This window comes from Scyliorhinus canicula, chromosome 11 (assembly GCF_902713615.1).
Source record: "Scyliorhinus canicula chromosome 11, sScyCan1.1, whole genome shotgun sequence".
Taxonomy (NCBI): domain Eukaryota; kingdom Metazoa; phylum Chordata; class Chondrichthyes; order Carcharhiniformes; family Scyliorhinidae; genus Scyliorhinus; species Scyliorhinus canicula.
This window is the reverse complement of record NC_052156.1, coordinates 137,929,929-137,944,760: the sequence shown is the minus strand read 5'-3', so window position 1 is coordinate 137,944,760 and position 14,832 is coordinate 137,929,929. Positions and strand designations below refer to the sequence as shown.

At 43.2% G+C, this 14,832-nt stretch overlaps 1 protein-coding gene across 14 annotated transcripts in view; it reads right to left on the bottom strand.

Annotated features, from left to right (window-relative positions):
* Positions 1-14,832, bottom strand: part of LOC119973412 (voltage-dependent calcium channel subunit alpha-2/delta-1) — a 726,559-nt gene that overhangs the window by 33,289 nt on the left and 678,438 nt on the right. For all 14 annotated transcript variants that reach the window (XM_038811471.1, XM_038811473.1, XM_038811472.1 and 11 more), the window contains 4 exons: positions 8,582-8,649; positions 7,525-7,563; positions 6,667-6,738; positions 3,628-3,780 (listed from right to left, as the gene is read on the bottom strand). In XM_038811471.1, the coding sequence (XP_038667399.1) occupies positions 3,628-3,780; positions 6,667-6,738; positions 7,525-7,563; positions 8,582-8,649 (332 nt within the window). The remainder of the gene's footprint in view (positions 1-3,627; positions 3,781-6,666; positions 6,739-7,524; positions 7,564-8,581; positions 8,650-14,832) is intronic.

Here is a 14,832-nt window from a genome sequence, read left to right as displayed (position 1 = left end):
AAGCAGCATCGAACTAACTGTGATTTTAAGTTTCATATCGTTACAAGATCATTCGGGAATACATCAATCAAACTGGCAGTAGTTTTCCAAGTTAGTGCCAGATGTCTAAAATGGAGTTGGAGGGGACGGTAAGTGAAGAGCTGGTTGTGAACATACTAATCATATAATATTAGTGGTATATGTTAACCGATAACAACACATCTGGATGAATACAAGCTATTGGTTGTTGGGAATACTTAGGTCAGGCAGAATCTATAGAGAGAGAAATACTTTTAAAATGTTGGGTCTTTACCCTTTCATCTGATGCATCAGGTTATGATTCTGGGTAAATGAATATAATATTTGACAGGGAAACAATGCTACTTTTGCCATTTAATTTCTTTGAATAGGATTGCAAGTCCTGAATGGCACAGTCCTACAAAACACAATCTGTAATATCCGCACTTAAAAAACACCTTGAAGTATGTTCACTCCCATTAATTCAAGCAACGTCTATTACAGGGGTGGGCAAACTACGGCCCGCGGGCCGCATGCGGCCTGCCAAAGGTCTTTATGCGGCCCACCAAGATCAAGTCATTAAAAAAAAAAAATTTTTTTTTTTTTATAAGGTTGATGGGGGGGGGGGGGGGGGGGGGGGGGGGGGGGCTGTTGGGTTACTAGTATAGGGTGGATACGTTGACTTGAGTAGGGTGATCATTGCTCGGCACAACATCGAGGGCCGAAGGGCCTGTTCTGTGCTGTACTGTTCTATGTTCTATATGAGGCGCCCAGAATCATAACCGGGTGAAGCGCCATTTTTGAAAAGTAGAGAAAAAGAGGGCTAAATGCAGGATGCCGCCGGGGGAAGCGCTGAGGTATATGCCGCACACTACTTGATTACAACCGGGACTATTCATTAATATACTATGCGGCCCTTTAAAATTGTGAATTTCTGAATGTGGCCCTTGCACGGAAAAGTTTGCCCACCCCTGGTCTATTAGATACTTCAGTTAATTAAAATACATTCCTATTTTACTCACTTCACATGGCAATCACAAATATGATTCTGGAATGAAAATAACATATGGCTGAACACCTGTTTATTCAGATACCTAAATTTTGTAAGATGTGGGGCTGAGGGGTCTCGTATTGACACGAGGAATGCTGATCAAGCTGACTGCTTTTTCCTATCTTAGGAACTGCAAATGGAGCTGAACACTTCGCAATCGTTTGGGCCTGCTCCACTTCTGACCTTATGATGGGGGGGGGAATGCCCATCATGAAGCAGGTGAAGGTGGTCATAGGGTCTGTTATGGATACTTCCCAAAGGAAACTCCCAGATTCTGTAACAGTCCCATAGATTGACAGCCCACTATTCAGAGAAGTATAGAGAGAAAATAGGCCAGATAGCTGGCCATCACTCTTAGAGAAAATGATTAATTCTCACAACAGGAAACTCAGAAAACTATAATATGACCAGGCAGAGACAAATCAGAATTCTGAAAGGAATATTGGGCTGGATACTCCATTGCAGTGGCTAAGTGTCCGCAGAAACAGAGAATTAGCGGGCACTTTACAACCCCAAAATCAGCACCGAACCCTCACCGATTCCGGGACCAGTGAGGTGCGAGCAGCAGCATTGGGTGAAACTCCCGACTCCCGCGCTGAAAGCTTCCGGAGGAGGCCGGATCCCTGGCCGCACATGCGCACGGCGACGACCTGCAGCTGTCACGCCGTAGAACATGGTGCCGGCTGTGCGCAGACCCAACCCACCATCCGTGATCCCACAGGACACCCCCTGGCCATGCCGCACCAGTCCCCCCAGCCCTCGCGGTATTGCAGGTAATATATTAATACAGATTGAGGATTGCTTAACGGACAGGAAACTAAGAGTAAGGTTCAGGTCGGCATAATCGAGTACCACAAAGGTCAATGCTTGGTTTCAGCTATGTGCAATTTTTATCAATGACTTAGTATAATATATCCAAGCTTACTGATGACATAAAGTTAAGCGGCAAAGTAAGATATGAGGAGGATATGAAGATTCTGCAGATAGATAGTCAGGTTAAGTGAGGACATTGTAATTGGAATATAACGTGGAGAAATGGGCAGTTATCCACTTTGGTAGGAAAACAGAATAGCAGAACACTTTTAAATCCTGAGATACTGGAAAGTGTGGAAGGAATTTGGAGTCATTGCAAACAAATCACTGAAGGGTAACATGTAGGCACAACAAGTAATTGGGATGTTAGCATATATTACAAATGGATTTGAGTCCAAGAATAAAGAAAACTTACTGCAATTATATAGGGCCTTGGTAAGACCACATCCAGAGTACTGTGTAAAATTGGTATCCTTATCTAAGTAAGGATATACCTGCCCTAGGGGGAGTGCAATGAAGTTGTTAAATATCTTTCATCACAATGTCAATTAGACAGATTCTGGGATGAGGGGATTGTCCTATGAGGAGTAATTGAGCAAACTGTAGGGGCATAGAAGAATGAGAGGTCATTTCAATTAAACATTACAAAATGCTGAAGGGATTGACAAGGAAGTTGCAAGGAGAGTGTTTCCACTGGCAGTGAATTCTGGGACTAATGGGTTGCAGTATTGATATAAGGGGTAATCACTCAGGGTTGAATGAGGAGACATTTATTCTCTAAAAGAGTTGTGAGTCCTTGCAATTCGCAACCCAGAGGGCTGTGAATACTTAGTCATTGCCCAGAACTTTCTGTCTATTCATGCCGATGGAAATTCCCGATTCTAGCGACGACACCTCCCCACCGCGGGTTTCACGGCAGCAAGTGGTGATTTCAACGGGAAGCCCTGTTGACAACGGCAGGTCCAGAAGATCCTGCTACCAGCCAATGGCAGACTGCGTCTGTCGCCGTGAAACATGCAGCAGGTTGCACAGAAAACCCGCCATTTGAGTATATTCAAATCAGATATTGATAGATCTTTAGACACCAAGGATCAGGGCACATAAATAGCTGAAGTAGATTAGCCACAATGATGAAGCAGGTTTAAAGGTCAAAATGGCCTCCTCGTGCTCCTATTTCTTATGTTTTTATCAACTGTGTAGTGATTTCTTGTGACTTATGCAATTGACCTCAACAAACCACAACCATGGTTGTCACAGGTCTGACTCCAACCACTGGGGAGCACCCTCCCCACTGATCCCCCTTCACTTCAACTTATCGAGTTCTCCTTGGTGCCACACAAGGGCAAGTGCTGCTTTGATGGCAAGAGCAGTGACACTCATCTCATCTCTGAAATTCAGCTCTGGTGTCGGAACATGTGAATCTAGGATCGTGGATCGATGGCAATTGGTAAACTCCTGCAGCAGGTAACACTACACCATTATAATTAATGTGAATTATTATTAATGGTAGGTCCATTATTATATTTTGTTGGTGCACATACAGTAAGGAAGTTTCTAGTTGTTAAATATCTTTCATCACAATGTCAATAAAATATATTGAGTTTCTTAAATGGAATGCAAATTTCCCTGTCAGGCGATTATTTTGTAAACTACATAAAACATGTAGGTCCATACCTTTGGTGATGTGAAATAAAATCTGTTCCGTAGGCAGGCATTGTGAACTGAGATTACATTATAATTGATAGCGATAACTTTAATTAACTTACAACGTAGACCGAGCGAAGTCCCGCTGCTGCCTTGGTCTCTGTTTCTGGATCACACACAGACTGAAAATCGTAGGATTTGTTGAAGGCATATAGCGATGTGTTCAGAAGGCGTTTCATCAGACTTGGGTCAATCTCGCCAAAGAACTTGCCGATCTGGAACGTCATTGAGAATTGACAAAGCTGTTTGGCCTACAACTGACAGCAGACTTTAAAGCTTCCTGCTGGGAATTTCCTCAGGGATTCTCCTGACTGTAAATGTGTCAGAAAATCACCAGAAACCCGGATAAACTGTGCAAATGGGATTTCAAAAGTTCTGGCAACCGATTGTGAGAAACCTCATGGAAATTCCTGATATACAGTTCAGACACCTACTATTTTGCTCAAATGCCTGATGTAATTGATACACACACATTAACAAAGATGTCACAAACACAACAAGATTTTACTTTGAAATGGCTTCCAAGGAAACTTTGCAACAAGATAACTAACGACACGGTTTGGCTCCAGTGTTGGCTCACAAAATAACAATGGTTGCACCAGCAAATCCTACTTCAAAGCGGCTCCTTCAGAGGGTCAATTAATCGGGCCAAGGCCCTAAGTTTAATTGGTGATGAGTTTTGGGCAGGTGGATAACAAGATGAGTTTGAAACTCGTCCACTATTGCTGAGATGAGGCATGGATGTCAACAGGATGCGGCTGATAATTATACCATGCAGAGGTCACCTACTGATATAACACTGGCAGCAGGATTGAGCTCAGAGTGCATCTTGTTGGACAATTGTATGTGAGAAGGGGGTCTGCGTGACTTGCGAGGCCCAGAAGAGCACTTTGGCCTCGATCTTCATCTTCCCAAAAAGTCCTAAATGAAACTTTGCTGCCTTCCCCTCTCGTGTCTCAGTGAAAATGGTGTAATTGGTACCCAACATGCACATGTGGCATGGTGGCACAGTGGTTAGCACTGCTGCCTCATAGCACGAGGGACCCAGGTCAGATTCCCACCTTGGATGACTGTCTGTGTGGAGTCTGCACTTTCTCCCCATGTCTGTGTGAGTTTCTTCTGGGTGCTCCTGTTTCTTCCCACAGTCCAAAGATGTGCAGGTTAGGTGGATTGGCCATGTTAAATTGTCCCCTCGTGTCCATAGATATACAGGTTAGCTTACAGGTATAGGACGGGGGAGTGGGTCTACATATGGAGATCTTGCAGATGATTATTTCAGACTCAATAGGCCAAAAGGCCTCCCTCTGCACTGTCGGAGCTCCACGATTCTATGATATGTAAAGAATGACCCTGTGAGCAGCTATCCTTGTTGCCTTTACCAGACAGCAGGTTAAAATTCTGGAAAGTGGGGCCCTGTCAGCTTACGAGCGAGTAAGTAACCTGACCAATTTGAAAATCCACCAGCCTTGTCTCCATCAGGCAGAGAGAGTTAAAATCCTAGCATGGATTTAGGACCCCATGAAATGTTGAACTTTCATAATGGAGCTGGATGTAGAGTGGACAAATCAATAACCCTGAAAGTTAATGGTATAGATTGCTCAGAAAATGTGACGGTCAGATCTCTTCTGATCAATTTTTTTTGGACCATGAAGAGCATGAATATTCTTCCTGGCTATCCAGAAAATTAGACTTTCAGCTGTAGTTCCCTGTGGGCATGATGCCCCACAAACCCCGTTCCCTAGCCAACAATTCCATCCTCTCTGTGGAAGCTGCCAGAGGCTTGACTCCAAGCTGAGCATCTGACATACATCCACACCAAGTCAGCACTAAGACCGCATATTTCTGTCTCCAAAACATTATTCGACTGTGCCTCCGCTCATCTGCTGCCAACACCCTCACCCGTGCTCCAGAATTATCTATCCTAACACTTTCCTGGCAGACCTCCCATATTTCACCCTCCATAATCTTGAGGTCACCCAAACTTTGCTGCTCTTGGCTTAATTCACACTTCGTTCCTCGATCATCATGGCGTTTGCTGATCTGCATTTGCTCCTGGGAAAGCAAATCATCAATTTTAAAATTCTCATCCTAATTTTTCAAATCGTTCCATGATTTGTCCTTCCCCATCTTGACCAGCCTTCCAACCCTCCATGATATCTGAGCTCATCCAATTCTGGCCTCTTGGGCACCTTCCACCATTAGTGGTCTTGCCTTCGGCTGCTCAGGTCCTAAGCTTTGGAATTCTCTTCCTAAACTGTTCCACCTCTCTTGCTTCCTTTAAGACACTGTATAAGACCCATACCTCTTTGAACAAGTAAGAAGTCTTACAACTCCAGTTTAAAGTCCAAACGGTTTGTTTGAATCACTAGCTTTCGGAGTGCAGCTCTTTCCTCAGCTGAATGATTCACCTGAGGAAGGAGCTGCGCTCTGAAAGCTAGTGATTCGAAACAAACCTGTTGGACTTTAACCTGGTGTTGTAAGACTTCTTACTGTGCTCACCCCAGTCCAATGCCGGCATCTCCACATCTTTGAACAAGCTTTTAGACATCGTCCCTCATCTCTCAATGGGGCAACGTCAAATTTTATTTGATAGCATGCCGTGTGTAGCAACTTGGGACAGTTTACTATTAAAGGCGTTTTATGAATAGAACCTTGTTATTCTCAGCATCCAGCATGACTTTGACAGCCATTGAATTGGATTGATGTTATGATTCCTATCTATCATATGAGTTTCAGGAAAGCAAGCCCAGCCATACCCAGAGAGGCAAATTTATTGTCCACAATAAGCATGCCTGTTAGCTTCTTGTTAAATTGCTGTTGCTAATTAAGTGTCAATTGGTGTTGAAGAAGGACCAGTTTTGCATTGTGGTCAATGACCAGGGATAAATTCAAACCAAGACCCCAGAGGTGACAGAACAATGGACCACCCACCCTTGCCTTCCAAGACCTGATCTGCACAACATCAATATTATTGCTCCAGAAAACATTCCTGTCACTGGTTGTTGAAGAAAATCTTGACTATCATATTTAACGTAATGCTGTCATATGATAACTCAAAGGATCAAAATTGATCAAGGCCGAAAGGGCCAGGTAGCATTTACCTTTCCAATATATTCATCCTGGTTTGACATAAGCAGGAACCCACCGTCATCCAATATGACACAGTCAAAATGCTGCAGAGGAAACACCAGCAAGGATGATTAATATAATCAGAACTGCATAATCATAAATTACACAAATTTTTAGACTCAGGTACAGTTTTTTTTTGCAAAACCTAATTTCCATTCTTCACTTAATCTCTCCTATTGCACAACAGTTTTGTTCAATCATTTATATGAAAAGTGTGCTGTGGACTTGTATTCAGTAGGCTGAGATTCCCGAATAATGCCATTTGGCATTCACCTCCAACAAGGGTGCAATTTCCCTCAGCAAAAATACTTTTTTTTCTCTTTTGTAATAATAATTACTCAACAAATTCTATTACAATTTTATGCTTACCCAAGGTCATCTGCTCAAACAAAAACAAAGGTTAAAAGTTGTGGTTTCATATTCAAAATGCACATGTCAAAATAGTTCCTGACATGCTTACAGGAATGTGCATTATTATTGGATAATCTCCATGAGAATTGTGCATGAGGCTCCGTGCGTTCAATTCATGGTGCAAGTTAATCAGAAAATGGGCTCTACAAATCGGGCACATTGACTTCAAGGTCAATTCTCAATGCTCCCTTTGAATGAAGTTCACAACATTTACTGAGTCGTATAATGCTAAGCAATCTCTAATTCTGGATTTCCAATCAAGCCAGAGTGGATTCAAGATTTGCTCAAAGCTGTCTTTGGCACAGCTCCTGGAACTTTTAAATCCTCCACTGGAGACGTCTTGTATTGACAAAGAAAAAGTAAATGTGCCTTCTTCTGATGCAACAGTGCAGGTGCTGTAAAGGTGAGCCCAGTCTTACCTTGCTGTTCTTTGTGCAGTCACAGATCTCTCCGTAACACTACAACAAAAAACATGCAATTAATAGATGAGAAAACTACTTGCAATTTAAACTTAAGGCACTGAAGACATATTTCCCAACTATTGTTAATTGATATTTGGACCATCTGGGTGATTTGAGGAGGATTGAACATGTTTCAATGAAAGTGGACAGAGACCAGAACATCAGTAATAATCTTTATAATTATTATTATTATTATTAAAACAGTATTTTGGAGAAAGAAAGAAGCAGAATATGTTAGGTGCTATAGCTCACGTCAGTTAGAGAAATTTTTATCTTGATTTGAAGACCACAGATAAAGTAAGGCCCTGACATCTTGAGGGTTCATTCAGTCAGCGCATATGCAATGAAGCAAATTTTCTGCTCAGCCTTTCCCCAAATCAGACACTCTGTCCGAGTTCATAATGCAAGGGTGATCCATCCTTATTCTGGAGAAGGTATAGGGCTGCCCAAAGGTCCCGAAAAGTGTCACAATGCCCTTTTAAATGCACAAAGGTATAATTTCCCAAGAGATTCTCCAAGACCTTCCCGTTAGCATAGGCAGAACATCCCTCCCATTAGAATTTAAATGCTGAGTTCAAATTGTATGAAATTCCAGCGTGTGCACATATTCCAACCTCATAGGATATCATTTAACCCGCTCCAGCCTCAGGAATGTCGTGGTTTGCCCTCTCCAGCCTCAGGAATTCCATGATTTAAAGATTTAAAATGGTAGGGTGATTGGACCTGAATCTGCCTGTTGATAAGTATCGCTATGCCAATAGATTGCTCTTTTTTTTTCTACTATGTACATACTGTGTACGTTCTCTTGGCTGCAGAAAAATACTTTTCACTGTACTTTGGTACATTTGTGACAATAAATCAAAACAAATCAATGAAATCAAAATATATTAGATTTTAATAATGGCCATTGTTTCTGAAGTTACTTTAAAATTTATACAACCATCAACTGTTTGCACCCATAACCTATAAACTACTCTGGGAGTCAATATGACTTTGGAAAGCTGTTTGCTCTTACCTTGCTCTTGCTTGCTACTTTGGTGAAGTTCTCCATCCAGGCATTTACATCAATTTTTACTCCAACAACTGTAACCCAATCAGAAACGTATCAATTAGTGTGTCAAAGTTGTAATTCTGTTTTGTTCTGTTTTTTCTTCCTATTTCATTTATTTTTTTCCCGCACTCTTCATTGTGCCATATATCATTCTTCAGACAAGACTGAGCACCATCCATCTCTGTCAACATTACCCTGTTGCTGTCTCTTCACAGTTAAGTGAAAATGGTTTTTCCCATGTTCGTCCTTTCTTTGAGCCTAACTGGCCAGGATTGAAAATTGATTGAATCATGTATCGTCAGTGTGAATACACAAGCACAAGAATGTGGTCTGCATTCTTTTTTTTATACCTGGGATTGGTTTTCTGAAGTTAACACGAAAATTAGCAGCTCACAATAAGCTGGAAGTGAGGAGGCCATCACTGAGCTGGGTGCCAATCTGTGCAAAACTCTGTTGATTTGCCAAGAGGCTAAAAGAATTTGAAATACGCATTCAGGCCCTTTCAGCAAACACGCTGTCAGACCAGGGCAGATTTTACCTTTTGAATGAAATCAGCTGGGCGAGACTGCATAATTTGCAAGCTTCATTTTTTTGTATATTTCTCTCAGGTTCAAGTAAGAAAAAATAACTCCCTTCTGGCGGCACAGCAGAAATGCCGACACATAGTAGGAGGGAAATAAATAGGTCACACACAAGTCAAGGTTTCTGTTGGCTTGAGAGTAGTAATTGACTATAATATGGTGGCATAAACCCTTCACATGTGAATCTTTAGACCAACAGTAGAAACGGGGAGGCCAATTTATCACAGCAGAGAAATAAACGACCGGATTGTTTTAGCGATGGTGTCTGAGGGATAAATATTGGCTGGGACACTCATTTATTATGGCAATTTGGGATAATGGAGAGAAGGTAGGAAAATAGGATTGATCAGATAGACATGGCATGGCTAGCAAACTACACAACAGGTTCAAAATGGGAAATTGCTTTCTACATTTGTTCTAACTGGGGAATCATTAGAACTGTTTCTGAAAAAAAATGTGCTGCTTCATCTCCGCAAGTAGTTTGTTTTGAATGCTGGGAATGGCCTTGGGTTCAATTCTCTTTCTCTATTGCACTGGTTCCAATTGCTGTGAAGGTGAGAGCACTGAAGTGACCCTTAAATATCCTTCAGCCTGGAGCGAAGAGGCAGCCAAAGTTTCTATTCCTCATCATTATCCAGTCGCATCCTGTTGGCCATTCTGCATAAGGATGGGCACCATAGACAGGGTGCAGCTTGGCTGTGATCAGTACCGTGGAAGGAAGCACCTTACGTTGATGCAGCAACTCACTGATTTACGTAAGAATGGAATGACTCTTGCTTTGTAAGCTGCTTTGCACACCACAAGGTCCCATAAACAGTAAAATGTAGAATGGTCAAATCACACTCATTCCCCAAGCTTACAGAAAATGACTGCTTCAATGAGATGAGGAACTCCTGCCAACACACATGGGAACGTACTGCACCATGATTTACTCTCTCAGGGAAAGAAGAAGTTACAATAAATGCCACATCACGTGCTAACAATCCATTGCTTCCACAATTCACTGAAATCCACTTTGAACAGTTCAGTGCAATAGCTGAGCCTTCTATAAGAACTAGGAAGACCATTGCATTGCTTTCTGCTTTGTTGTATCCGCACCCTGCCTAGAGCCAGATGAATTCTCTGCACAGGCCTTCACTTGGGTGCTGTTTATCCATTTGAATGTATCTATATTATGTACTGCTGCCCTGAGCACAACTTAATCAGCAGACAGGGGGAAATGAATTAAAAGTTTGTGACAGCAGCTGTAGACACCATGACATTTATAGTCCATTAATTATTCTGGCACTACAAAGAAAAGATCTGCTATCACTTTAATTAAATGCGAGTAATATTATAAATGATTAACTGTCAATCAATCGCCCTGGCAACTCTAGATAAACACACCCCTGATTCGAATCCAAATTCCATTAAAATGTTTCAGAACTCTAGCATGACAATCAATTCCCCTTTCAAATCCAGTGTGTAGATTTCCAGTGTTCCGTAATAACTCTGAATTCCTCCCTTGCAAATAATTCCAACGAATTAAGTGACCTACAATTTAACCTACCACTTCCTACAATTTAATTTTCCAGAACCACTTTCCACTCAATCAGTGCACAGAATTCCAGTGGACTGGACTATGGATTTCATATTAATGCCCAGTCTGTTAAGGCACAAGACAGCCTCCTTAGTTGCTCCTAAGCTAGTCATAGAACATAGAACATAGAACAGTACAGCACAGAACAGGCCCTTCGGCCCTCAATGTTGTGCCGAGCCATGATCACCCTACTCAAACCCACGTATCCACCCTATACCCGTACCCCAACAACCCCCCCCTTAACCTTACTTTTTTTATTAGGACACTACGGGCAATTTAGCATGGCCAATCCACCTAACCCGCACATCTTTGGACTGTGGGAGGAAACCGGAGCACCCGGAGGAAACCCACGCACATAGGGGGAGGACGTGCAGACTCCACACAGGCAGTGACCCAGCCGGGAATCGAACCTGGGACCCTGGAGCTGTGAAGCATTTATGCTAACCACCATGCTACCCTGCTGCCCCAAACCGGTGCACATTCGGTGCATCACACCGATGCATCATATCGGTGCACATTCCAGTGCCTGTTCCTTTACGCTGTTCAACAAAACCGGAGCACCTAGGAATCTTCTCCTGTTGCAGCGCTGGCTACCGAATTTGTGCAAGAAAACACATGGATGCAGTTTGCCTTGATGTCAGCTTGCTCTCATGTCACTATCATTTAAAAGCAAAATAATATTTTCAACCTACTGACAATTTCCCCCCAAAAATCTGTCAGAAGCAGATTCAGCATTGGCTTCCCTTGTCACACGAGAGCTGGAAAAATGGGCAATAAGTCTTGATCCAGAAAGGCAATTTGCTATTCAATACAATGGTTTGTATTCCTTTTCTTTGTTTAATACAATGGTTGATCTTTCTACAAATGGAAGGCCTTGATTTTAGTTTTGCTTAGTTGGATCTGTTCTAATCCAGAAAGCCAGTGGAGAAGGATAAAACTGGAGCTAATCTACACACTTTAAGCCAGATTTTATGGGGGCGCCAAGTTCCCCATCCCAAATTAAAAAATAATTGCCTGGCACCAGCACATCCAGTGAAAGCTGCTAGGTTACCCACTTGGTGTGGGACTCCCCCAGCCACTTGTAAAACAGGAGATAGGTCAGAAATGGGTGGGAATGACTTCTGGTGGCCATGGAGTGAGTGGCCACACACAGGGCAACTCAGGCTCGAAGGTGTTGGTTTGGGCACTTTATACTTGTCAGTAGTTTTGTAGTTTTGGGGTGCGAGAGATTGAGAGTAGAGAGGTCAGGAGCACAGTTTTGACTTCGCAGGAGGGCGGCAGTGTTCAGGTCTGTGGTTTGAAGTGTGTCTATTTCAATGCCAGGAGTATACGAAATAAGGTAGGGGAACTGGCAGCATGGGTTGGTACCTGGGACTTCGATGTTGTGGCCATTTCAGAGACATGGATAGAGCAGGGACAGGAATGGTTGTTGCAGGTTCCGGGGTTTAGGTGCTTTAGTAAGGTCAGAGAAGGGGGCAAAAGAGGGGGAGGTGTGGCGCTGCTAGTCAAGGACAGTATTACGGTGGTAGAAAGGATGCAAGATGGGGACTCTTCTTCCGAGGTAGTATGGGCTGAGGTTAGAAATAGGAAAGGAGAGGTCACCCTGTTGGGAGTTTTCTATAGGCCACCTAATAGTTCTAGAGATGTAGAGGAAAGGATGGCGAAGATGATTCTGGAGAAGAGCGAAAGTAACAGGGTAGTTGTTATGGGAGACTTTAACTTTCCTAATATTGACTGGAAAAGATATAGTTCGAGTACATTGGATGGGTCGTTCTTTGTACAATGTGTGCAGGAGGGTTTTCTGACACAATATGTTGACAGGCCAACAAGAGGTGAGGCCACTTTGGATTTGGTTTTGGGTAATGAACCAGGCCAGGTGTTAGATCTGGAGGTAGGTGAACACTTTGGAGACAGTGACCACAATTCGGTGACCTTTACGTTAGTGATGGAAAGGGATAAGTATACCCCGCAGAGCAAGAGTTATAGCTGGGGGAAGGGCAATTATGATGCCATTAGACATGACTTAGGATGTGTTGGTTGGAGAAGTAGGCTGCAAGGGTTGGGCACACTGGATATGTGGAGCTTGTTCAAGGAACAGCTATTGCATGTTCTTGATAAGTACGTACCAGTCAGGCAGGGAGGAAGGGGTCGAGCGAGGGAACCGTGGTTTACCAAAGAAGTGGAATCTCTTGTTAAGAGGAAGAAGGAGGCCTATGTGAAGATGAGGCGTGAAGTTTCAGTTGGGGCGCTTGATAGTTACAAGGAAGCGAGGAAGGATCTAAAAAGAGAGCTGAGACGAGCAAGGAGGGGACATGAGAAGTCTTTGGCAGGTAGGATCAAGGAAAACCCAAAAGCTTTCTATAGGTATGTCAGGAATAAAAGAATGACTAGGGTAAGAGTAGGGCCAGTCAAGGACAGTGGTGGGAAGTTGTGTGTGGAGGCTGAGGAGATAAGCGAGATACTAAATGAATACTTTTCGTCAGTATTCACTCAAGAAAAAGATAATATTGTGGAGGAGAATGCTGAGACCCAGGCTATTAGAATAGATGGCATTGAGGTGCGTAGGGAAGAAGTATTGGCAATTCTGGACAAGGTGAAAATAGATAAGTCCCCGGGGCCGGATGGGATTTATCCTAGGATTCTCTGGGAAGCCAGGGAAGAGATTGCTGAGCCTTTGGCTTTGATTTTTAGGTCATCATTGGCTACAGGAATAGTGCCAGACGACTGGAGGATAGCAAATGTGGTCCCTTTGTTCAAGAAGGGGAGTAGAGATAACCCTGGTAACTATAGGCCGGTGAGCCTAACGTCTGTGGTGGGTAAAGTCTTGGAGAGGATTATAAAAGATACGATTTATAATCATCTAGATAGGAATAATATGATTAGGGATAGTCAGCATGGTTTTGTGAAGGGTAGGTCATGCCTCACAAACCTTATCGAGTTCTTTGAGAAGGTGACTGAACAGGTAGACGAGGGTAGAGCAGTTGATGTGGTGTATATGGATTTCAGTAAAGCGTTTGATAAGGTTCCCCACGGTCGGCTATTGCAGAAAATACGGAGGCTGGGGATTGAGGGTGATTTAGAGATGTGGATCAGAAATTGGCTAGTTGAAAGAAGACAGAGAGTGGTAGTTGATGGGAAATGTTCAGAATGGAGTGCAGTTACGAGTGGCGTACCACAAGGATCTGTTCTGGGGCCGTTGCTGTTTGTCATTTTTATAAATGACCTAGAGGAGGGCGCAGAAGGATGGGTGAGTAAATTTGCAGACGACACTAAAGTCGGTGGAGTTGTAGACAGTGCGGAAGGATGTTGCAGGTTACAGAGGGACATAGATAAGCTGCAGAGCTGGGCTGAGAGGTGGCAAATGGAGTTTAATGTGGAGAAGTGTGAGGTGATTCACTTTGGAAAGAATAACAGGAATGCGGAATATTTGGCTAATGGTAAAATTCTTGGTAGTGTGGATGAGCAGAGGGATCTCGGTGTCCATGTACATAGATCCCTGAAAGTTGCCACCCAGGTTGATAGGGTTGTGAAGAAGGCCTATGGTGTGTTGGCCTTTATTGGTAGAGGGATTGAGTTCCGGAGCCATGAGGTCATGATGCAGCTGTACCAAACTCTGGTACGGCCGCATTTGGAGTATTGCGTACAGTTCTGGTCGCCTCATTATAGGAAGGACGTGGAAGCTTTGGAACGGGTGCAGAGGAGATTTACCAGGATGTTGCCTGGTATGGAGGGAAAATCTTATGAGGAAAGGCTGATGGACTTGAGGTTGTTTTCGTTAGAGAGAAGAAGGTTAAGAGGTGACTTAATAGAGGCATACAAAATGATCAGAGGGTTAGATAGGGTGAACAGCGAGAGCCTTCTCCCGCGGATGGAGGTGGCTAGCACGAGGGGACATAGCCTTAAATTGAGGGGTAATAGATATAGGACAGAGGTCAGAGGTGGGTTTTTTACGCAAAGAGTGGTGAGGCCGTGGAATGCCCTACCTGCAACAGTAGTGAACTCGCCAACATTGAGGGCATTTAAAAATTTATTGGACAAGCATATGGATGATAAGG